The sequence below is a fragment of the Nymphaea colorata genome, chromosome 9, assembly GCF_008831285.2.
Source record: "Nymphaea colorata isolate Beijing-Zhang1983 chromosome 9, ASM883128v2, whole genome shotgun sequence".
Classification (NCBI taxonomy): domain Eukaryota; kingdom Viridiplantae; phylum Streptophyta; class Magnoliopsida; order Nymphaeales; family Nymphaeaceae; genus Nymphaea; species Nymphaea colorata.
In genome coordinates, this window is record NC_045146.1 from 5,975,880 (window position 1) to 6,002,938 (window position 27,059).

The following is a 27,059-nucleotide window of genomic DNA, read 5'->3' on the forward strand; positions in this document are numbered from 1 at the left end:
GGAGATAGAAATGCCACTCAAAAAACGGCAAGGCAACTTGATTGAAGAAACTGATTTGTTTCTTTCTGTGAGGGGTATTACCATTCCCTAAAAATACAGCTTGCTTTTAAATTAATCTCCACCATCCAAATTCTTTAAAATCAATGGTCAGTACGATTTTCATCCAGTCTAGCATGTAAATGTCTACTAGCTACTAGTCTTTGTGTCTATATATATATACAGGATCAAATCCCGCTAGATGCTAAATGCTGACTAAAACTTAAAAATTTATATTTAAAAAAGATCACTAAATTGGCATTAATGACAGTTTATGAGGAGGCAACAGGTCATGATGGTTTTCAACAAATTTTTAGATTTTATCCATCATGCAACTATTCGGCATCCAGCAGCATTGACTTTTCTTAATAGTTATATTTATATTTATATTTATATTGTAGTCCAATGAATGAGAAACAACACATGAACCAGCCCTCCTTGAAGCAAACCATGAATTGCTCTTCTTCTTTTCCTCATCTTATTCGTGCGTTCCTCTATTGCTTTTGTTGTTGTACCCTTCTTAGTTCTTCGTTAGTGTCCTCACAGCAAGGTTCAAGCATTATTAAAAACAAGGCAGTGTCAACATCACATCGACCTCAAAGATATAGCAGAAACAAAATGAATAAGGTAGATGTGTCCTTTTGAGCCTTTTAAGGCAGACAAACTGAATGATGCTTATTTTCATGTTTATAAGAATACATGTTTTCTTGAATTGGCCCTACAGGAATTAAAACCTGCCCCAACTATAGAGTAAGTTCCCCAAAAAAGCAAAACAACTGTCATTACAAGTTTTGAATAGATGATTTTATGGCTGGACCATTCATGGTAGTTTATATGAATAATGATTTCATTGGAAAACTACACAATTAAAGCCATCACATTTAAGCATGATACAATACTTAAGGCTCGCATTTAATTTCTTTTTGAGCAATATAACTATTATAAGATGAAAAAGCAATAGTTAATGTTAACAACATTCTGTTGATAGATAGAAACATAGCAATAGCTTCAAGTGTGACACCTATAAGATGGAAACATCAACTGTCTTAGACAATGTGGCAATGGTATGAATGATGGTATTGACACCATAGCTCTTATACTAAAACCCCAAAAATAGGACATTGAATCAGCCATCAAATAAAACCATGTAAGGAAAGACAAACAATCTAAGCTCCATAAAGCAAATGACCAGCCTAAATACCAATAGGATAATTCATTTCAAGTCTTAGTAGTTTCAGAGGTGACCCAACCATAATTATGGCAAATTTAGTAAGGAAATGGTCCAATACATCAGAAGCCACATGACAATTATCCTTCAGTGCAATGTTACAAGTGTAAAAGAACTGGACATGTTCAAAAGAACGTTAGATTTTGTGGCATTCAAAATTGCTACAACAATGACAAGCATTATTAAAAAACAAGGCTTGATGAGCAAATGAGGAAAAATTGTGGACTTTGTGATTTCTAAATGCCTCTTTGTCAATCAAGAATCAGCTTGATGCTAAGGTGGATTCCAGAGTTATTAGGCATATAGCAAAGACTACAAATATAGTTATTGACATAAAAAAATATTGGCTTGGAGAACATAAGGTTTATATAAGGTTTATGTGGGAAATAACTCATATTATGATATATAAATATCAGGTCTTATGGACTCAATGTTGCATGTGTTAATGTTCTCTTTTACTGATGTCATGTATATGAAACCATGAAGACAAACTTTGACGTTCACATGTTTTAATTGACATATTCTGAAGTCAAGTTTCTCCTAGAAAAGGATATTGCAAAAAAACTCAATATTGACTATGTTAGAGAAGTTTGACAAGGATTTTGACTTGTTTAACCTTACCAAAAAAGTGAATAAATTTTCATCAGTTTCTACCTATATAGATTGTTAATTAAATGTGAATGTGAATGTTTTGCATGATAGGTTGGGACATAGTTTATATAAAATGAAAAAGTTAGTTACTCAATAAATAATTCCTAATTTTGATGAAACACTTGTTAAAAAAGGTATTACTGATATAGTAAAAGCTATTGGAAATTATTTATGTCCATATATGCAGACCATTTAGAATTAAAAAATGTAGTACCATGATTTACTTTTCTAATGTTTATAGATGATTTTTTAAGGTTTAGATATATATATATATTTGATATTTTTTAGGTATGAGGTATTTGAGAAACTTCATAGAACGTACTTCAACAAATTTTATGGTAATTCAAAATAAGCAAAAAAAAACTGTATCTCAAACACTAAAATATATACGAGAGTGTATTCGAACTCTCTCAAGCACAATAAGATTTCATGCTCTCAATTGTTGCTTTTACCCAAAAAAATTTAGGGATAAACATTTCCACTATTATGTATATTTTAAATCAAGTTCCTTATTAAGTAATTTTCAGTACTCCATATGAGAGGTTGATTGATTCTACAACAAAATTTTGTGTTTATAAGAATTATTTTACCCATAGCAACTTTGAAATCTATATATATGGCAGATAGATGCTAAAACTACTTTTTTAATAGTAAATATAAGAAACAATTTTTGTGGCGAACAATCAAAAGAGTACACTGACATAGAACAAGAAAATAAACCTATAAAATTACATGGACTAAAAAAAAAATCATCACATCCATGGTGTTTGTCATTCTATAAACAATTTCAAAGTATGAGTTGATAGCTATTGAACTAGACTTTTATGTTAATATATAGAAGAATAGGAGCATGTTCAATATTTTGTCTTATTATGTAGATGATATGCTACTAACTAGAATCAACAATGAAATGATTGCCAAAACCAAACTCTAGTTAATTATAAACTTTGAAATCAAGATTGTGGAAAAGTATATTTGGCACTTGAAATAAAAACAACAATAAATCTAAGGTATTAAGTCTGGTGACCTACCGCTATAGTTGCATCCCATTCTTTAAAGCCTACTACTGATTGCAATTTATGTATTCCGAAAGACAGCTGTTTCTCTAGAGCTTTCCCTCGCTTTGATAAGCTTTGGTACCATTGTTGGGGCAATGCCTTCTTCGCACAACAACATTGACCTTTACCTGCAACCACAAAGAGAACGATGATAAAAAAAAGTAAGTATTGAGAAGAAAAGTGCAGTACATAGGTGAAGAAAGATGGCATAGTAGTTGCAAAGACCATAGGGTTGAGATTACAGGACAAATGTTGCAAGTATAAAAAGTGCACCTGGTGTTTTCTCATTCACACACACTCTCTCTCTCATTTTATATTTCTAGAATTTTGTTTTGATTGACCTGAACTTTGTTCTTTTTGTGTAATTGAAAATGAAAAGTTTTTTTTATTTTTATTTGGTTTTGCCTATTTGTATAAGATGAAAGTAATCCCTCTTTTTTCATCTAAAAGATTATTATTGTGATAATCCGTGTTTAGATAAGTTTTTCATGTCTAATCGGGACATAAGAATGACCATTTTGGTGCAGCATCGTAGTGCTACTTGTAAAACATTCTCTATGATGTTTTTTTCATGTGAATCTGACTGGAAAAAGAATTTCTTTGGTGATATAAACATTGGCAAGAATACATTTTTTCTTATAAAATAAAAAATTGTTCAGGTGGATAGAATTGATGGGATAAAAAATAGCCATCTTCCGTGTATGTGGAAGATGAATAACAAGAACTAGAAAGCTTGCAGCAAGTTGAAAAATTAAGGGATCACTACAACAAATCGAGGGTTCACCGATGGCTGAAAAACATCGGTAAAAGTTTTACTGACATTGTAGGTGGTCGACGGTGAAGAAAATGTTGGTGAAAACTATTACCTACATTACAGCCCATGCGTCGGTGTAGAATTTTGCACCGATGCATCATGTGCATAGGTAAATAAAATGATTACCAACGTCCGAGGACATCGGTAATAATACTTGTACCGGCACATGATAGCCATTGATAAAACTTTTTATCGACATACAGATGGACGTTGGTATATATTAATCGACACAATTTCATGCATCAATGAAGATTTGATATTTTTTTTTGTAATTAACGAACGACATAATTAGTTCAGAAAATCAGTGAAGATCTATAGTGATGTTATCTATTGACATGAAGAAACATTAGTTACAAACAAAAAAAAGTATTGCACTCAATCTACCAAATAAAAACTGGTACTAAAAAACAGGAATTTCATGTAACCATGCGGACCAAAAGAAATTATTGACTTGCCTGATAGAAGTGCCAAACCTTGTGCCGAATCTACCATCAATATATGCTACAGAGTAGATGATCAGTCCCTCCTTGTGTGTAAAACCAATTCAAAAATTCCATTGTACAAGATCAAGTCAGAAATAGATTAGAACATAAAGAAAAGAAAAAATGAACTTTCATGAAATGGACCAAATTAACATCTTCAAAAAAGGCAACCTTTTGCCACTCTGCAAAGTACCCATTAACATGAAAGCTAGGACCTTTTGGTTGAATAATTTGCAATGGTTTTACATCACTTTGGTCAACAGCTCCTCTGGTTTTTCCCTAGGGATACAATTTCTTAAAGGATCAGCTGGAGGCAAAGGAACAAGTTTGCAGTCACCAAACTCAATAACCTCCATATTTGCCATGTCAACAAGTGCGTGCATGCCTTCAACTAGGCATACATTTCCATTCTCCATTGGGCAGTCACTCTTAGTTCTGAAGAAAATAAGTGGTTTGCAAGCCGGCGGCTAGGACATCTGCTTCACTATGGTAACCAGCATACTTGCAAAAGATTGTCACAAATACAAATAAGATAAAATCCACAAGAGAAAATGACTTGGTCAAAGCAAAGTAAGCAAGTATCTAGGATCATACCATGGGTCCACCATAACAAGATCCATGTCATGCATATGATAAATTGTGTAAGCTTAAAATAGAGCAAGCATCGTTTACAAAACCAAACCAACCTACAAACTGGAATGCAAAAGTCCAAAAATGGCAATGAAATTTTGAAGCAAAGGACCTAAAATCATTACCCTACAACAATATCATAACCTAAAATCATTCACAAATAGAACAAAACTTAACACTAAGTTCAAGCAACCTACTTGTTTATCATTTCAACATCAAATATTGATAAAAAAGACCTTAAATCAACCAAAAACTTCGGTAAACACCAGTATGAAGAAGATGGATGAGAAAGGAAAAGAGAGAAGAAGAAGAAGAATGGAGAAGAAGGGCTCAAGCAGAGTTATACACTCAGGGAAGCCTTTACCAATGCATGGGAGGCGTCGGTAATGGCCATATTTAAAAACATCAGTAAAATTTGTGTGGTAACTTTTACCAACGTTCGATGTGTGTCCATAAAAATGACTTCAGTGACACACTTACAAACGTCTGTAATTCTTTGTCAGAAAGCGACTACATTGATGCGAGCATGACCACGTGTTTGTAAAACTAACTTCTTTTTTATCGCCGCCTGCAAAACAAATGTCAGTAAAAGGGTTTTTACCGATGTTCACTTATGAAAATCAGTAAAAGTAATATGTATAGCGATGTTTGGAGCTGGACATCGGTAAAAGCTCAACTTTAATAACATCGGACAATGCTACTTTTCACTAATGTCTTGTTCTCGATGTCGTTAAAGGAACATGTTTGGCGGGCAGGTTGGACGTGGGTAAAAGGCCAACTTTAATGACATTCTAAAAGCACGTGTCGAGAAAGACTACTTTTACAAGTAATAATTAATCTACAATGGCATTTAAAGTCGGATGTCGGTAAAAACAGCCTTTCACTGATGTCCTTTTTCCCCATGGGTCAGTGAATCTGTCTTTTTTCATAGTGGATAGTCAGCTCTACCCTATCTGTATACAATACAAACAAAATATATATATATATATATATATATATATATATATATATATATAGAGAGAGAGAGAGAGAGAGAGAGAGAGAGAGAGAGAAAAAGCATGTTATGGATGTCTTAAGTCCAAATTCCTTGAAGTGGATTGTGCCTTCAAAACTGAGAGTAACTAAAGTGCTTTAATATGATGTAGTTGTTCAATTTAGGTGTTGGAATAGACTGTAGAACTTGATCTCATCTAATGAAATAAATTTTACGGACTCTATATTGAATATGTGTTTATCCAGTTGATTGAGCATGTTATGCATGTGTTAAGCCCAAGTTCGTTGCAGTCGGTTGTGCCTCCAAAACTGAGAGTAGCTAAAAGTGTTTTAATGCGATGTAATCTTAATATATAATGCCCTTTATCAGAAAACCTTATTGCTGAGTTAACTTATTTGGACTTGCTTTTGGTGAATGGCCCTTATGGTCCTTGTTAAATTTAACTGCTTTTGAATGTTTTTTTTTGTTATGTTTTGTGGGTTAGGTTAAACTGATACAAGGGCTAAAAATAGCAATGACAATTTGTAGAGGAGAGAACGTGTCTTCAAGTAAGTTTTTTATTTAACTGTTTTATTTCTTATATATGGAAAAGATTTCTATTTCTTATAAACATCATATTGTTATATGTATTTTTTGATATGTCTACTTGATATAGTTGCTAATTTTTTTGTGCATGCTATAGAATAGTCGATTTGGAAGCTCCACAAGGACAATGCTTCCAGTTTCAATGCAGTGAAGACATCAATTAGACTGATCCATTCATTAGCTTCTCCCTTAGAACCTTTCAGGGCTTCTTTCCTTCCCTTGAAGATCAAGCTAGAAGTTGCTTAGGCTTTTTGGCGTGCATTTGATTACAGATTTCAACAGGCTATTTTAGAACTACAAATATGACAATGTGCTTGGTATGTCGACTGTTTTACGTGATTTTGTTTTGCAAGAGAACGGAGCCTATGGCGGTGAAAACTGTCACTGACATAAACTCTTACCGTCACCCCCTTTTAGTTTTACTCCAACATTTTGGCATGCAGTTTGCGTCAGTAACAGCTTGGTTTCTGACACTAAACTAGCGCCAGAGACAGTACCTCTCTGGTGCTCGCACACTCCGCTGGACAAGTAGTGAGTGGCTGCAAGACCTCTCACACATAGATAGTGCGAACGAAGAATTCCACTGGCGCCAGTTTTGTATCGGAGCAATCAAGTTCTGTCATACTGCATGTTCCCTTGCTGATGGGCACAAATAATGCTAGCTCCATGAAGACACAAAAAAAAAAAGACCCAGAAAAATTGGGAGATGATTTTTATTGTTTTTAATTTTTTGATTTCCTAAGTTCTTGGCAACTTACTAACAATTAAACTTTTCTGGGTAAGATAGCCTAGTGCAATAACACTAAAAATTAGCTATTTAGCTTTTTTTTTTTCATTTTTTCTAATTTATGTTTACTCAGTTTTTGACGAACCACCAACTGAAATAGGGCGATCCGTCACATAATATAGTTAGACCTTGGCTGATAGACTTTATGATTAGTAGGTGGCGTAGCCGGAAAATGTTTTAATTTTCAGCTAGAAAGTGGCCGGAGAATGCATGTATGGGTTCACTAAAAAATAAGTTCATGACAATTGGGGTTACAGATGAAATGCAAATTTTTTATTCGGAACAATGATTGGATGACTACTTGCTAATTAATTTATATCTTTATTAACAATTGCCAAATATGGTCCTACCTTAACCATTGCTTCTTTAGATATTACTAGCACATTTTAAGTTCGAAGTTAGAATAGTGCCTTTTTTTTTTTTTTTTTGCTTTTTTGTTAATTTTCACATAGCACATCTGTTCTATGTGGAATTTTTTCAGGTCATCCTCTGGCTTCTAAATGGTTGGACACATCCTTGAAACGATATTAAGGCAGCGAAAGGCAAAATGTTGACTATTTTTTGTTAAATATAAAGTAAAAGCACAGTTTATAAGCACACAATAGCACATAAAATGATAATTCCTTTATATCTATGAGTGTTTTCTTTCAAAGTAACCATATGGATGCAATTTTCATTTTCCAAGAGTTAGAAAATAATATAAAGTGTTTTCTTAGATGAATGGAAGTTTATAAGCTACTAAGTTTGAACAATTATTTTTTCAATATTTACAAAATATAGTTTCAATGAGAAAAATGAGCACTAGTCTGGTAGTTTCATAAAGACAATGAAGCTTTTTAGTTTCCCGTCTTAATAAAATTTCCTTCACGCGTCAAGGTGAAGAGGGAGAGTGGACGTAGGCATTTTCTTTGCCGAACAACTATACATCGAGTGTCTTTCTTTTTTTTCTCTCTCTAGTTTTTTATGCTTCCTGTCAAACAGTTCATAACCTCTTAAGGTTCTTAAAGAAAATTAAGACTAAAAATTTGATGAGATGTTGAAGACAAAAAGTTTAACTAGCTGGAGTATAGTTAATAAAGTGAAGATGATTATGAGTTCTTTTCTAATCTTATGGGAAGAACCATTTAGATCCAAACAAATCATGCAGGAATGGACATGAAAAATATCTATATAACAAAGAGTGCTTATTTCAATAAAGCTATATCCTAGCTGATAAATTCATGAATTCTGCGAACATTTCATGAACTTGTCATTGCTCTTAACTTCGGAAGAACATGACAGATATGCATTTCCCAAACACATATTTATAGTACTACATGGACACATATTTAATTAAGATCCCATCCAACCCAACTAACAATCGCATAGAATCTTAAATTCAAATTCGAGTTAGTGGATTGAGTAACTTAAATTATTACTATTTAAGTAAATTTTAAAGATAGTATCAAAATTTTACTTTCCACTGAATATAATTTAAATGATGTTTATCCACAATCATGCAAACCCTAGAGCTAAACCCTAGGTTGTCCTCCACATGGAACCCTGATTTCAATATCCAAGATGACCGGATATTGAAACTTTCAATCAATAAAAAGCGAGTTTTTAACTAATCCAAACTATAGAAGACCCAAAAGCTTTTAAACTTAACATTTTATCTTTTGAATCTGGATCATGTTTGGATCTCGATAATGCTATAATTATATTGGAACCTAGAATGTGGGTCATGTTTGGATCTCAATGACATTGAATGCCATAAACCTGGACCTTGATTGTATCTTAGTAATACCAGATCTTGGTTTGTGATTAGATCATGATGATTTTGGGTCTTACAGAATCCAAATTAAACCGATGTGGATCTCATAGGATTTAGATCAGTAAAACCCAAAATGAAATTTGGAATATGATATTTAATCTCCACTTGAACTCAATTTGTACTGTGGAATTATGATATTGGATTCTATGTTGAGCTTTGGATCCATGGATATGAATAGTGCCATGTCGCAAACCTTTAAACATCGTAGGAATTTTAATTCTAGACGACAACTTTAGAAGCCAATTCTTGATCATGAGTGCTCCTAGGTGCATGCATCATATAGGCTGCATTCAGGGGTGGAGCCAGGGTAGGACCCGCATGGGGCCCTAGCACCACCTTAATTTTTTTGTAAAAATTATATGTAAATTTTATAAAATTTTATTTGTTCTATACCAAAATTTTGAAAAAAAAAAAAAGATATTTCGGCCCTAATCAAAATTTAGAAACTTTAATTTGCCACCCCCTCTTCCCACTCATACAACATTTCTCTATCTCTGAACTCTCTTGTTCACAACCTTGATCCTTGAAGGTTCAAGCAGATTTTCAGCGGATCTTTTCCAAAATCTAGGGCACGTTTGATTTCACTACATTTAAAATCAAGATGACATTCAATCTTTTAGATAATATAAAGTCTAATATAGTCTTTACTCAAATTACCCTTGGTCAAGGTGCCATGAATACTTATACCTCATCCCGACAGGGTGAGTCTCGTCTCTTTAGATCATGCATAATCTAACACAAGCAAATATCAATTTTTTCCATATCCACCTTCTACATGTGAAACCCAAAATTTTGCATGCAAATACTCATCTATTTAATTGTAATTTGTCCTAACATATCTTATGCAATGAATGTGATTAGCATATATACATGCAACATCCTATGGAGTCACTGAAAGCAACAGATTGTTTTATGGAGTCACACATGACACATTAGGAGTAGCCAGGACTGAGACTTTTGGTACAAGAGGAATGAGACATTGACACTGGAAGAGCAAAAAATAAACAGTTCTAACTCGTTCTGGCATTGAGACTGAATATCATATATGGACTAAGAGCTTGTTTGAAGAACTTGGTCTCAAGGTCTCAAAGCCCATGGATCATGTTCTATAACAACAAGGCAGCGATTTATATTTCTGCAAATCTTGTTTTTCATGAAAGAACCAAACACATTGAAATGGTTACCACTAAGCAAGAAAGTCATTTTGATATGAGCTCCTTATATAAAAGGGACAGAACAAATTGCCTAAGCTCCAGTGACAATTAGCAAGTGGGGTTGTTTTAACATCTGTAGCCCACTTGAAGGGAGTGTTAGAATTACTCTATCCTAAAGGTTCAGTTGCTTTACAAACTGCTGATATACTGAAGAGATATCTTGATAGATTTTATGAACATTGCTGTTGTCTTAGAACATTACTCAAGTTTTGGCAACCCGACCTGCATAATCTTGCCTATTGCAATTTTGTATCTCTTGTATAAAGGCAATATCATATTAGCTTTAGTGAAAAATAAGGAAACTAGGTTACCTCCTCCAGTAGACAGGCTACCGTAGCTGAACCATCTTAAGCTCTACATTTTATTCTTCTCTTGCTCCCTTCTCTTGATTCTTCAAGCTACACTAGCACCAAATTATTATTATTATTATTATTATTATTATTATATTATATTATATTATATGTAAGAAATTGAAATTGGTAGGTACATTACTCTTAGGTTTAAAATCCATAAGAACTCATCTTGGCTGTAGATCTTTCTGACTTGGAAAGATCAGAGAAAAATAAAGGAGACAAAGTAGATAAAATATTTTGGTAATGTAGCATTAGTTAACAACTTTTTATTCTTGATTTTTTTCTTAGTTTTCCATCATATATATATATATACATTTATATTAATGGTAAATTGTCATGTTTCGATTATTGACTTACTATATAGCAGGACTAGCTGGAAAATCTCATAGAGACCAGTCTATTGTGTTTTGAGTGCAGAAGGTGAGTTCATTAACTGCCATTGGGTGAAGAAAAGCATGGCATTTTATAATGCTAGAGTTGTAGTAGAAGAACTTTTGCCTCGCATGCATGGCCATATCGAACTAAGTTTGTTTTTTTTTTTTTTCTAATACAACTGGAGAATTCCGAGCAAGACAATTAAGTTGACTTCCTTCCTCTTTTCATACACAGAAAACTTTGTCCAACTTATTTGTATGTTGTATGCTCTTTTCTTCTTTTTCTTTTTTGTTCACATGGCAGAACAATGCAATGCAAAACTCGATATCAATATAAGAGATCAAACAAAGTTTTGTAACAGAGAGAGTTTGAACTTCTGCAAGTTGTTTTAACCCATGGGCAGATTTATTTCCTGTTGAATTTTAAATGTACTTTCAGTAATTCCGTATAAAAAATGTTTCCGCTTTTGGTTGAAGTGAAATAGCTAATGCCTCAGAATGTTTAACAGAGCCTGTAAGTTACCAACAAGTAGATAGACATTTGAAAGAAAATATATTTTCAAGACGCTTAAATGAATCGCTTCTTTTAAACTACTTTTGTTATTGACAATGGCCCTTCTATTATTATGTGCATTACATTAGACCTTTTCTTTTCTTTATGACTCATAATCACTCCATTTTTGGCGTTAATATATTATTCTTCTTGTGTCGAAATAGACAAGCATCTTCATGATTAAATGCTTACTTATGTTGTCTTTTGTAGTAAAAAATGGATATGAAAGTCCTTATAAACCTTGAGGAACATATGAAATGGTTTTTATTTGCTTTTGCTTAATTTTCCTTTTAACACTTCATAAATGATTCCTGCCTTTTTAGAGCTGCTTGACAAGCCTTCATTGAGAAATCTGCATATGGGAATTAATTGCAGGATTCATTAAAAAAGTATTCGGTGTAGCATTGTGGAAAATCTGAATCCCGTATACCGGTGAAGCGGTTCACCACATAGATTGGCGACAGCTTCCCTTTTCTTACTAACTTTCCAGCAACAAATCATGTGATCGCTAGGAAGTAAACCCTTGCCAATTTTTTCATTTTGTTTTTTGGGCAACGGCCCCTTGGCTCTTGGCCTAGGCAGCGGCCGTGGCCAATAATGATATTTGTTATCCTGAGCCTCAGTAGCCAAGTTTGTTGGTTTTCTAATGCATCACTATTTGCCAGGGTAACTGGTCTCTAGGCTAGACATCTAATAGGTTCCTGCAAATGAGGTGGGCCTTTTATAGCCAAAAGCCCATCAAAACTAGTCAACTAGACCCAAACTCACCCTATGAAGTATTGTTGCCCTTCTTGGTTTACCTTTGGTCTGGTACAAACTCACCGTTTAAAGTATTTCTTTCCCTTATTCGTTTACCTTTGGTCTGGTACCTTTCAAATAAAGGGCTGGGTTGAGGGCCGAAGCCCTCACTCAAATTGTTCTTGTGTCCATCCTATGATGAGCGCCCAACATCCAACGTTTGTGTCGATAATGTGCAAAACGGAACAGCCTGTTCCGTTTCACGGTATTCAAGTACATTCAAATTAACTCTTAAGGTACATGGCCTATTTTTGGTACTTGGGATGTTGTTCTATTCGTGTTTCAACTTGTACGTCGGTGGCACTCATTTATAGTATAGAGTTGATGCCGTTAAAGATTCGAAATGGAGGCCAGCTGCCTACCAACCTCCACTCAGTCCATTGCACCAACCCTCTCGAGAACTCATAACGAGCATCACTTAATTTGTAGTTGTTTCCTCAAGATAATTAAAATATTAAACATGGTCATTCCAATCTAAAAGTACCAATTAATTTGTGCATGCCCAAGCATTTGATCTACAGTTTGGAGTAGAATAGGTGCATACCAAAAGGAGTTTCTATTGCTCTCGAGAAAGTAGAGGCCTATGTTCTTCCACAAAATTTGTCAAGAAATTAAAAAATAAAAGGGACAAAGTCATTGGTTTTATGAGGTAGTCTGTTATATATGATTCTTGTGGAAAGCTTTGCTCCTGCATTTTCTCCAAAAATGACCTACACAATATAGAATTCCAACATTTGTTTTAGACTAGCAACATGTGGAGTAACTACTACATATATATATATATATATATATATATATATATATATATATATATATATATATATATATATATATATATGTAAAAACAAAAAGTTTTAGGAGATTTGGCCAAACAAAATAGGACCCACTCAATAAAAGTACTTGCCAGAGGAACCTCTCACAAACTTCTAGGTCGAAGTATGGGTTCAAATTAATTAAGTTTTGAATTAGTCAATGTACCAAAAGGAGTGGGATGCCCATAAAGCTGTAGATGTTAGTAGAGGGAGGGATGTCTGAGGAAGCCGAAGCCCTTCTCCTTTTCCTCATGTCCTCAAGGTATAGGGCTGCTTCAAAAGTTGAGCGGGAAGCATGATACTCATCAACTAGAGTATCACGCACTATTCACCATTTGCATTCTAAATGATTATGAGGATCAAAGTGACGACCGAACTCTTACCAACTATTGTGCGCTTCTCGAGACAATAGATGCTAATAGAGATTTTAGACATTTTCATTAATATTCATGAAATTAGGTCGATCGATCTTGTTTCATGGCAGCTCTAATGAGATTTCTCTTTCTTATTTTTCAAGGAAATTTTCTAAAAGTATTAGTCACTCAATGTTTCCTTTTACTCATTTGCTCCTCGACATCATCAACCCCAATCTTTTTTTTTTTTGGTTCTATAGATATTGATCCTCCTTATAGGGATTGGATCCGTATAAATCTCATTTGTTGATATGACATGAGTTCCCACGAGTCACGACTGAACAAGTCAACTTAGTTATTGAACCATACTATATTTATTTTACTTTTTTTCAGCTTTATTAGAATAACTTTTAAGTGAAAAATAGTTTTGATACTAAAGATAAAAAATTATTTCTATTTATTGGAGCGTTTGCGTATCCGTGTCTACTTTACATTAAGTGAGTTGACTCCAAATCAATGCATTGATTCTTGAATAAGTTTTGGATGTTGTTACATTTTTTACATTTGCTCATCATTAAGTTGCGGGTGGAAGATTCCTGGCAAGCGGCAATCCCATGGGGTTTCTATTAGGCATTGTCCTACAAAATCCATTCTTTGAAACTTTAATTCAGTGTTAAAACTTAGGTGAACTTGAATTAAATGAGTTTCATGAGATTCGAGAATGGGGGTTAATTTACATGTAAATTATAGAAAATTTCACTTGTTTTATATAACAATTCTGAAAAACGATATTTTGGCTCTAGTCAAAATTTAGAAACTTCAATTCGGTCTCCTTCATAAAAAATTTCTTCGTCGCTGGTATAGTGCTTGGTCAGATTTGACGAAGTCAGAATGAAACCGTACAAAAGATCTGAGCTACAAAACCACGTAATTTCACACCTTGCACGCAGAGTTGAAGGCGAAGGTGGCCAACGGAAAGCTCACGCCAACCATAAACAATGTCGTTATTAATATAATATCATAGTTGAAGTAGTGTTTCTGAAAGAAACGCTACAGCGGAAGTAAGTATTGTTGGCCGTTTCAATGGTGGACGAAAAGGTCATGCAACGCTTGCGTCTCATAGCCGAAAGGAGGCTGCCTGGTGGTCTTCTTCTGGAGGACGGTAAATCTAAACGGGGAGTGTACAGTCGAGAGTAGAGAAATATTTTTAAAAGTAGACTAGGTAGTAAAAGGGGGTTGGCAGGGGCCTCAAGTTTTTAAAATTTAAAGTTTAGGAACTGATTTTTTTGAAAATTTTAGTTTGACTCCTGTAAAACTTTGGAACAAATAATGTCCAAAATTTGCAGAAGTTTTACTTAATTTGCCCCCCTGCAAAGATGAAATTCTGGCTCCGCCTCCACATATTTGACTACCAGGTAATTGGATAACCTTCTCGTCTAACCCAATTTTATGAAAACCTAGTTTTATGAAAACCAAGTTTTTAAATTAATTTGAAGAACCTTTTTTTTGGGTGGCGTACTTAGAACTTTATTTTTGAATACCCTAAGGGCTAAATCTTGTCAAAGCTTGAAATACGTTGAAAACTTTGAGTGTCATACAAAACCCTCTAATATATTATAAAATTATTGAGAGGCACGAAGACATAATCAAGTTATTGAGAGGCACTAACCAAATAAATGTGGGGGTGCCAATGAACAAATGGATGAAGACAATCAAGTGAGCAACTGCGACACAAGCGCATATGCAGCTCGGGAAATTTTAGTTGCTGATTCACGTCAATTTCCGCCAAATATATCAGTCACCATGGGGCTCTGCCACATGTAATCCCTAGGTTTAAAAAAAGATAATCATGATCCTCCTTTTCACTTTCTCACGTCTCATTGACTTGGAAGATCCTAATCATCTTTCAATATACAAAAATAAACCAAAAAACTAATATGGAATACTTAGGGGGCAGAATGAAAACTATAATTCATTTTCTGGAATGGAATCAAAATTCCAAGTTTTAGTTTTTAAATTTTGGAAATAGAATACCATGTTTGTTTAATAATTCTAATTTCTTAAAAAATGAGCATTTTTATTCTAGAATTTCATGATTATGGGGAGACCAAAGGACCCTTTAATTAACGCATAAATATATGCACACCCGGATGATGAAGGGGCAAAGCGAAGAGGCTGGCAGAGGCCATGAGTCCAACCTCTTCCCTTTCAAAAAGGTTAGCTTGACCACCGTAAAATTTCTGAAAAATAGGAGTCAGCCCTTGTGAAAAAAAATTAAAAGTTTTTTATTTAGTGTCACACGACTGTTTAAAATCTTGGCTCTGCCGCTGCCCAGGTGTAGTAAAGGTTGTGTGCACCGTCATGCATGTGCAGCTTACGTGCACAGTAAAAGAACGGGAGTGTTTTTGTAATTTAAAAAAAAACCATATCCTTCGTAGTCATTCCAATTTTTTTAATTTTTATTTTTATCACCAAAAAAGACTGTCTTTTTTGTAGAGGTACTTTTGTCTTTAACCATACTCAAAATTTAGTGCATGAGCTTGACACATATAACCAGCTTTGGCCTAGTTGCCCCTATATCAGTGATGTTATATTAATTTTTAATTAAATGCCCAACTAACGTGTAGCCCACTCTGCATCAGGAGTTGTGCCATTTGAGTACTAATCCTTTTTCTTATTGTGCAATTTTTTTTTTGTAAAAATAACCTGTTTTTTTCCTTGGATGAACTTCAGTTAATGCAAAAGCTTACGCACAAACACTCTTAGAATCTAAATATTTCAAGTTACAATTGAATTATCCATATTGTACGTTCCGTATATCTCCTTGATCCTTCTAAAATATGTTTGTCATGGAAATGATAAGTTCAGGGCATTAATTAAAGTTTGGGCATCGGGCCGACCCAACCCAGCTAGATAAGGAGTTGGGCTCGGGCCAAAATGAGACCCGAAACTCGAGCTCAAGCTCGGGCTGACCATTAAAACCCGAGTCCAAGCCCGACCCGATTAAATTAAAGAATATATATATTTAATATAAAATAATATATAAATATAATTAATACTAATAAAATATTATATATATATATATTAATAAAATAAATATTAAAAAATTACCAAGCCCACTTGGAGATGCCCTTTTATTTGGGCCCAAGTCAAGCTGGGTACCAGATAACCGTTTACAGCCCGGCCCAATGCCCAGCCTTAACATTAATTACATTACATTAATCTAAACCACCAAAATAGCGGCATGCATGTCGAGTTTTGATTTAAGGCTTGAACCATATAAATTCTTTCAATTAAAGGTTATATAAACTCAGTCACTTTCAATTATCGCAAGTGTGAACCCTCAAGCCTATGCAGGCATAGCTCCTCAAGGCAAAGGTAAGATCCTGGTTATCGTAATCTCAATTGAATATATTGGTGTATATATATATATAATATCAATGACTTGATGACACAAATCCATTCTTTCTCTCGTCAGCTCCTCCCTTGGATGCCGGCGATGCAGGAAGATGAGCCGGTGATGCTCCTCCCTTCCTCTACCCTTTCTACCCACTATAGGTAGAGGCAGCTGGGCGGCTCCCTCTTGCTGTCGTTGAACGTTCTGTCTATCATGTCTCAATAAACAGCAATCAAACGACCTTTAAGGAGAGCTGCTCGTCAGCTCCCTCCTTGTAAGAAGAGAGAGAAAGAAGGGAGGGATGAAAAATTTGGGTCGTCTGGTTTTAGTTCGGATGACCCAAATTTGATGTCTTTGAGTGTATACAAATCACGAGAATGGAGGCTAAGGGGTTGGCAGGAGCCATGGCTGCTCCTAAAGAGTTTAAAAAAATTATATTTTAAGAAATTGTAAATTGACCTTTGTAAAATGTAGTTGATCCTTAGAAAAAATTTTCAGAAGTTTAATTTGTCATGTTTGGCCCTTATAAGTAAAAAAAATCCTGGTTTTGCCCCTGTTCAGAATCACCTCGCCACATTTAACATGTGAGATGCCCCAAAGAAATTGACTTATGCTTGGTTGCCTTAAGTCATTGCCTCGAGATTAGTGCTAATACTGTGGATTAAGAGAGTCGGTTTGTCTTACTAGTGCATAATCTGCCAACTTGACATTAAGAAATACAATTTTTTACTTTTAATTATCAAAGCAAGGTCATTATCATTTCCTATTAATATCAGCTTCCCTACAGATTAATTGATGTATATAAGTCAATATGAATGTATATATGTATATATCCATATAGGAAAATTTGTAACTATTTTCTGATGAGAAATAAATTGTATGAGCTAACGATTTTAAAAATATCAAATGGCGGAGATTAAGTTGAAAACCAGACTGCCAAGGAAAATCGTGATCCATAGTTTGACTTAGCCAAGGATTTATTTCTAAGCATTTGTCGTTTCTAGATCTTATTGGCATTAATAAAATCCAATCCACCATTTTATTTAAATGGTCAAAACTAATCCCCATAAATTTGCCACTGTTTAAACCTTTTCCTCTTGTTGAGATGGACAAAAAACTTTTTGAAAAAAATAAAAGAATAAGCTAATGAATGACATAGAAGTAACTTCTCGAAAGACATCAAACTAAAGTGCATGACATAACTACTGCAACCAGCTGGCCGTAATTAATGCAAACAAAAAGGATGCCCTTTATCTTCATAAGGCCAAACGTCAAGAACTAATCAGTTTATTGCAATGAAGCAGGGATCTATGGGGCATTTACAGAATATTCTGGATTAAACTTGCAAAAGACGACTTTCGTTAGATCCAAAGGCAAAGCGTTATTTATCTTCCCACCAACTTGTCTTTGAAAAGATTTTTGGCTCATTTCCACGGATCCAACAATTCTAAAGTCACACGTCTTGCCATGAGGACCGCTAGACCCGGACCCGAAAGTCAAATAATGTTAGGGAATTGAAAAAAACAAAATTACATTGAATTTTTTTTTTTTTTTGTTGAGTTGATGTATTGTTTAGATTTGGGTTCAGTTTGACCCTACTCGGATGACGGATCTAACCCACAAAACCCATCCCCTACCATTTGGCCTGCCTTTGAAAAAAAATTTCGGCTCTACCCCTGCTCTCACTCACATGAAAACTAAGGTATCCAACCTAGATTGGACTGGATCCATCAAGGGATTATAAACATTTTGGATTTGGATCTGATGTAGTTCCTGTCTGTCACATCTAAATGACTGCCCAAATATGGACTGAAACTTTTATTTGGGATTAGGATGAACTCTACCGATTCAAATATTGACATCTAACTGGATTCAGGTGTCAATGGGGTTCAATGAGGAAATTATATAGGCAATTCGATCGAATTCAATTATTAGTTTGGTTCGCATTTTCTTATTAAGTCTGGTTAATACATTCAAATTGGTCGCAAGTAACAACCCTAAACCTCTCATTATGAGATTCTAATCTTGAGATAAAAAGACAATTTTCTTAATAATGATTGAGTTGTGTCTTAGATTTCGAGCGCTTGAAGCTAATGTTAATCCACTTGAACTGTAAATACGTTTTATAAGCATGGAGTGCAGTCAAGTAATAACTTTGGTCTTATTTGCGTATCTAAGCAAAAAAAAAGGGTTCACGAGTTAGTTTCGCAGAATCATTTTCATAACATGATCATACAAAATTCACGTGAATCTGGTAAAAATACGACTGTTTTCAAGAGGCTCAATTCCTGCTTCATAAACAGGGGGAATCCAACTGAGCTCGATTCATATAATCGGGATTGATATACTCGGCCACATTGAAATGATTAGAAGGCAAACGTTGCATCAGGCTGGCAGCGGATCGAGCTTTGCAATGAAATTGGGATCCACAATTCATTTCGAAACTCTGGGATTTGAATTTAAGATTCCGTGATCCAATGGTTAACTGGGTTGGACGGCAGACGCGGATCAGCCGGACCCTCCGCGGTTTCTAGGGCCGCCTCCACCGCAACTTCCAACTCCTCGTCAACTCTGCGTATGGAGTGGCTACCCTGTAATTTTATTTCATACAAGGACCGATTGAGTAATAGTGTCCCTCTTCCATTCTCTCCCTGTCTGGCTCTTTTATATAGGTATCAAATTCCTCTTATTCACTCTGTTATAGGTTCCAGTTGCCCATCGTCTGAGGAGGAGAAGAAGAAGATCGTCTAAAGAAGAAGATGGCAGGGTACCCACCGGGAGGAGGCTACGGTTACGGCTACCCGGGACAGCCGCCCCAGCCGTACGGTTACGCGCCAACGGCACCTCCTTACCAGACAGAAGGCGCTCCTCCGGGAGGAAAGCCCGGCAAACCCCCCAAGGATTCGACGGGTAGCAGCGGCGGCTATCCCGGGGCACCGCCCACGGCAGTTCCCTATCAGGGAGGGTACCAACCGGGGTACCCTCCGCCGCCAGGGGCGCCCTACTCGAGCCCCTTTGCGGCGCTGATGCCGTCGGCGTTCCCGCCGGGAACGGACCCGAACGTGGTGGCGTGCTTCCAGGCGGCAGACCAGGACGGGAGCGGCTTCATAGACGACAAGGAGCTGCAGAGGGCGCTCTCCTCCTACAACCAGGCATTCAGCCTCCGCACTGTCCACCTCCTCATGTACCTCTTCACCAATTCCAACGCCCGAAAGATCGGTCAGTACCCGGGACTCAACCCCTCCTCTCTTTAATTTGATGGTCGATCGTCATCCTCTTCGTCATCGAGCTCAGAATCGCCCCTCATCATCGTCGTCGTCGCCTTCTTCCTCCTCTCTCACCTTTCTCCTTCTGAATTTTCGAATCCATTTACGTACAACGCCCTCTCCTTCTATCTTGCTTCCTTTGATCCAGCAGCAGACGTTTGACGGGGAGAACCTCCTTGTTCTGATCTGATCGGCACACACACACACACACAGTTGTTTTGGTCTATATTTTATGAGACGTGACATTCTGAGAATGGAGCGCTGTCGATTTTCCTCTGCCGCTGAACCGCGTGGCTTCGTTTGGGACTTTTTGTCTTTTTAGAAAGGAAGAACGGATGACTATGAATCTGAAAATATCTTACGGACATTTTAACTTCTGCCCTCTGTTTGGTAAAGCTGGCCGTTGATCCCTTCATCGTTCGGAGAGATCAGGCGAAACCGAATCGCTGAATTTCTCCCTCTCCTTCTCTCTGATCTCTACTGTAAAAAACTCTTTCGTTCTTTTAGGAAGCCAGATCGTTTTCGGAATTGTGTTGCAGGCAATTTCCCCATTGTTTTCTCGAATCGGATGACGTCCTTTTCAATTCGCTTCGTGGTCCCTCGCGCCTCTGTCATCCTGACTTGATTGAGTCTCGGTCACCCTAACGTGGCATCTTCGTGGGCCGATGCTTCCCTCCCAAAACATATTATATGCACCATAATATCATCCTCCAGTATTTGGTAAAATAAAAATGAAAATAAAAAAATGAAATGGATACAAAAGGACATGGCCTTTTTTTTTTCCAACTTAGTGCACGTAAGGCTACTTCCCTCCGACGATAGACGACCATTAATGCCGGTTCTGTTAGAAGCGGCGTCATTCCGATCAGCTTGCAGGGAACCTGACGCTTATTGGGTCGTCGTGAAGGCCGGCTTGACAGTGACAGACGTCAGGGTTGAAAAAAATGACGGAACGGAGCAGATCCCTGTCCTTCCTTCTTCTTATTTTGGTGGATTCGGATTTCGAAACTGGCCTCTGACCCCAGCCTCAAACTTTGGGCTCCAACCCACAATGGACTTTTTACTGAGTTTCGGAAAATCAGTTTTTGTGTTGGGTTAATTAATATAACCCAAAGACATTTTTTTGTGTGAATTACATAACTTCTGCCAAAACGGGTTTTGGCAAAATTTTTTTTTAGGAAATTTCAATACGTCTAAAATAACATTTTGGTAGCAAAGCCATCTTTTGCTTTCAAAAATTAGCTTTTACGTGTTATCCAAAAGTATTTTCGTTTTGGACAACTGGACTGTTTTTTCTCGTTTAACCTTTAGTTATCATTCCCCATGCGTTGCTGTTCATCAATCCATCAGCTATTTATTCAGAATATATTCTTAATATTTTTGAAATTGCTTGTCTCTCAAAATCGTACGTACCAGCATGTGACATGAGATAAATGGTATTTAAATACTAGAGTGTGTTCAAAATTGTGGAATTGGGTAAGTTTCTTTTCAAAACAAGTGGACGGCTGGTAAGAAGAGAATGTGAAAAGGTGCGATCAATTTCTTGTCCTTGTAGAGCATTTTGTAAATATATGTCAAGAAAGTCAAATCCCACTGAGGCCTTATCTATAGAAAACAGATTTTGGGAGGGAAATAAATTCAGCATTGAGGAGAAAGGAGGAATGTGAAGCCTTTCTGTTGGACGTGGCAAATAATGGCTGACAGTACTTGTTTTATAAATTACTCCTTTATATTGTTCATTTGGTAACTATATTATTTCTCAATAATTGCAGACTTTTCTTTTCCGGCCTTGACAGTCCAGACTTTCAGTTTTGTCGCCATTGTCAATGTCGATTCCTGGACACCACTGGTATGACAGAAAGGGCCAGGATTCTCATCCCACTGCTTCACTGGAAACAGTTAACCCTGTGGTCAAGAATGAAGATGCGACAAACAATCATATTCCATCTTTTAGCTGATTTTTTTTTTCTCCAGATTTTATCCAACACGGCTTATTATAATTTTGTTAGGGTTTTGGTGAAAAGGTTTTCTGATATCCTGTATGGGGGCCTTTTTTGAATTTCAGCAAAATGAGGGGCTTGACTAAAAACTTCTTCGTTTTTACTCCTCTCCTCTGCGTATCGCCTGGCCAAGTTGAGAAAATAGCTTTCTTTTCATGCTTTCACCATTCATCCGATATTTAATAGCACTGAACTGCCAACTCTACTGACTTTAAGGGCCGTTTGATTGATTATACTTGCGCATTGTGTGGCGTACAAATCTCGAAACTTAGAGAACTGGTCGGTCAAAATAACAAATCGAGTAGTTTACGGATCAGCTGCACAACCTTTTACCTCGATATGAAAAGCTGCGTAATTTTCCTTTTTGGGTTCTGTGACAAGCTAAGTCACATGGGTAAGTTTTCTGATAGGTGTGCCAAAGCCGCTATGGGTAGGAGAACGATTTTAAGAATTTTGATTACATACATTATACATATAACAAGCTACAAGAATTATCAAAATTCAAAAAATGAGAGAAATATATAGAATCTTGATGGAAGAGAAATAAAAAAGAAAGAAAAAATCAAAATAAAAAAATAAGGTTAAAAATATAAAATTCAAAAATTTAAAACTCCCCGATAAGCTAAGTCACACGGACGCTGCAATTTGACCGCCGCACTCGTGCCGACACGACTCGGGTGTGGGGGCGGCTTGGATTTGCACTCGACTCTGGTCAACAAGAGTTGGGTGCAGCTGACCGTATCCGATCATTTTTGCCGATTTACACGCACTCGACTCCCGTTTGACTCAAGTTGGGTGCGGTCAAACCTCGTTAAGGTTATTTTTGTTTTTTTTTTATATTTTTTATTTTAAAAATTTTTAACTATCATTTTTTTTTATTCCTGTGTTTTGTCTTGGTTTTGTTGTTTTTTGTTTACTTGTTTAATGTTTTTATTTTGTAAGCATGCGAATGCTTAATATGTTACATTCATATACACAATACATTATAGCTTAATATATAATATTCATATATAATTTAGCCATAAAGTGTGTAGTGTAGACGGTAGAGTGTATAGACTATAGTGTATACTCTAAATTTCTTAATTTGATATGTGTATATATATATATATATATATATATATATATATATATATATATATTATAATAATAGTAAATTAATAATAACAAATAAATATTCTTGCCACACTGCCGCACCTAAATTTTTGGGGATGTGCAGCACCCGCACCCGGACCTATGTGACATAGGCGAAAGGGTATGTGGGCAGATCAAAATGTACCATGGTACTTAGGCCACAGGTAAAAAGCTGCACTTTTACAACAGTTTCAAAAGGAATGGATTCACATTTGTACTCTGTAAGTGCATTGTTCTTGAACTGAGCTTGGGTTTATAGATTCTCTCTACAGTATGTTTTAACTTGCGGCATTTGATGTTTGAGAATTAGCAGTTGGATCTTCCTTATTCAAGGGAAATGTCCCAACTATTTGCTATTGATCATTGAAGTGCTGTTGAGTGAGAAGTACATATATATTTTTTACACTGAGATGAATGGGGATGTCCAGGAAATACATAAGCATGAAAATGACGCTTACGTTATGGTCGATGTGTTCCTACTTGGTTTATGTAATTGTTCCGTTTCCCTTTTTAGTGCCTTTCGGGATGAGATGTCAGGAAGTGGTCATCCAGATTATCTGGGATGGTTTTCCTTATTATGCCGCTTATTTTCCTATACTCTCATTGTGCTGAGAAGCGCATAATTTATTAAAGCCTTCAAAACGGTGCTGTGTTTTTTGTTGTTCAGTTTTATAGTTTTTCTTTTATTCTTTGATGGAATATTTTAAAACTCAAAATTTACTATAGTTCATCATGTAAGGGTAGTGGACTATGAAAATTTCGTTGTTTCTTTTATTATTGTTTTTTTGTTGTTAAGTTACTACTACTACTTTGCTGCTGCTGCTGCTACTACTATTAAGGAGTGGTTCTACTAATATTAATTCAATCAAGCACCCACTTACTTAGTCCATGAATTGTTGTCTAGAGAAAGAATTGCACTATGCATTATATCTTAACACTTTTGCAATATTCCATAATCTTGAAGTTCAGCTTTTATTACTTCTGCCATTTGTTTTGCTGCGCTAGAGCCCATTGCTCCCTGTATGTCTATATACCCGTTGGTGAATGCTGAATACGAGGAAAAAAAATGCTAATATGTTTTCTTTTTTCTCTTAAACAGGACCTAAGGAGTTCACCTCTCTCTTTTACAGTCTTCAGAATTGGAGGGTAAGTGGCAAAAATCCTTGATCATCTCTTTCTTCAAAATTGGTATATTTACTTGAATGTGCCAACAATAGCAGTCTCTCTTTGCCTGATCTTTGGTTGAACTTTCATGCCCCACTGGTTATTCCTGCTTTGTGATCATCAAAACTTAGCCTGCATTGGCAGATAGCAATTTCAATTCTGAGTTTGGTCATACCTAACATTATCAGATTGGTACCAACTTAATATGCTTACGAAGTCCAAGTATTGGCAAATTAGTCTTATATTTTCAATTTGTTCACTAGCTGTTAGCTCTAATTTTTCCTTATATTTTCTCCTTTTGTCAATGTATTGTGGAAATTCAGGCAATCTTTGAACGATTTGATAGAGATCGCAGTGGGAAGATTGATGCCAATGAGCTCCGTGATGCTCTTCTCAGCCTTGGCTTTTCAGTATCACCCGTTGTTCTAGATTTGCTTATTTCAAAGTATGACCCAACAGGCAAAACTAGGGCTATCAATTATGACAACTTCATAGAGTAAGTATTCCTAGCTTCTTTCTCATCTTGTGTTTGGAATCAGTAAGGGGCGCAAGTCTGTGAACTAAAAAGTTTCTTGTGATAACCTTGGGAAATGGGGGCTCAAGAACATGGCCGTGCATTCATGCTTCATATAAAGCCTAAATGCGCATTATTTATTTATTTATAATTTTCTAGTCTCTGACTATGTCCTGTTTTGTTCCTTGATGCAGGTGCAGTCTGGTTGTGAAGGTAAATTATCATCTTAGAACTGCTTCATGGTTTTGCAGTTACATGTCTAAGTCATTTGAATTTCTGAGCCTTAGACTTCAATGTTAGCTGAAACTGAATTGCTGATATCATGAAACGATTAAATTTTTCATAAGCTAATAGGAAAGCATGACCTTCCTGATTAACTGAAAATACTGTATTTCTAAATCACTGCAGAAATATTTCAAAAATATTAAACATTAACAAATTGTTCCACATTCTTTTTCTTTTAATGTTCTTTGATTCTTCCTTGCCCCTTTCCTGCGTACCCTTTTGTTGTAAGTTGTAACTCAACAAATTCTCCTTCTTTTGCTTTTTGCTTTTTCAAAATTATCAACTTAAATTTGTTTTCATCTCACCAAGATATTTGCTGAGACTGGCATTGGTGGTCGCTTAGAGAAAGCCTCAGAGCCAGGCAGATCCTTCTATGGAATAATTACAAAGCTTAAGCTTGAGACTTTGCAACTTGCCCTTGAATCAGTGTCTCTTTCCAAAATTTGGGAATAATTAATACTTTTTTCTTCCAGGTAAATGGCGGAAAAAATTTGCACAAACATAAATTAAAAATGTATTGAAAAATCTTAAAGGAAATATACATATTCAAACCATTTTGTTTTCTAGAGCCCAGTTAACGCATGAGGATGAAGATCCAGTACATCTTAAGATATTCATATGTTGACAATGTCATATCTTTTCTAGAAATCTTTTGATCTTCGATTCCCTTGTACATTTATTCTGAAATTAAGCTGAAACTGCGTAAATTTCACTTCTACCAGTTCATATCTTGTGCTTCAGTTCTGCATGGACAAGATGATTCCTTTCTGGTCAATTCCTTTGTGAAACTTGAAAAGCTATTGACGGTGCCTTTTGGGGAAAAATTTGCAGGGCCTGACAGAGAAGTTCAAGGAGAAAGATACATCATACATGGGCAATGCTACCTTTAACTATGAGAGCTTCATGCTCACCGTTCTGCCTTTCCTTATTGCCTAGATAAAATATCCTGTGTTTTTTTGTGTGGATTGTATGAGTCTATGACCAATTGATTTAGTGGTGGGTTTGTCATGAAAAGATTTGGGCTTTGCCTTGCATGTGCGCCTTCTATCAGAACTCTCTCTCTCTCTCTCTCTCACACACACACACACACACACACAGACACGCACTGCATCGTCGGTGTTGTAGGAATGGGGAATGACATTGTGTATTTCTTTTTCTTGAGCAGAAATCTTGATTTCGAGGAATTGGAATTTTTGTCACTCTGCTCTAAAATGTCTCTCACAGACACCATGAAGCCACACAGAGCATGTTTCGGTTCCTAGGAATGACATTCTTTCTTCCTGAAGTAGAAATTGTGATTTTTTAATTGCATGCAACTTTTTTTAGGGACAGAAAATTTATGTCCGAATGATTCACTAGTAAGATACTTCGTCCATGACAAACTGTAAGAGAGGCGCCACCGAAAGAGGAGGGTACGCTAACTGAGGATCTTTGAAATGTGATTGTGTTTCGAGCATCTCGAGTAACTCACCAAAGGGTAAAAATCTAAGTTCTCCACAAGAATCTCCGGCGCTTACTACCACCTCTTATCTGCTCTGCATAGGTTCGTTGGTGCGCGCGCGCGAGAGAGAGAGAGAGAGAGAGAGAGATGAAATGAACTTCAAACGTTGCACATTCAAAGAGAGATGGATGCTGAAATAACACCCAAAAAGGTTACAAAGAGTAGCGATCAATGAAATGGGAAATGTACTCAGGTTGCCAAATGCCTGATGTTGTGCAGAAAGAGCTGGAAATCAAAACGTTGCCCTCTAAAAAAATAAACGTTGC

The 27,059-nt window shown here is 36.0% G+C and overlaps 1 protein-coding gene across 1 annotated transcript; it reads left to right on the forward strand.

Moving 5' to 3' along the window:
• The first annotated feature begins 19,614 nt into the window (after nt 1-19,614).
• On the forward strand, nt 19,615-26,326 carry LOC116260748 (calcium-binding protein CBP-like). Its single transcript, XM_031639205.2, has 5 exons — nt 19,615-20,151; nt 24,429-24,475; nt 24,817-24,989; nt 25,202-25,220; nt 26,124-26,326. The coding sequence occupies exons 1-5, from the start codon at nt 19,692-19,694 to the stop codon at nt 26,226-26,228; spliced, it is 804 nt and encodes a 267-aa protein (XP_031495065.1). The 5' UTR covers nt 19,615-19,691; the 3' UTR covers nt 26,229-26,326.
• The last annotated feature ends 733 nt before the right edge of the window (nt 26,327-27,059 follow it).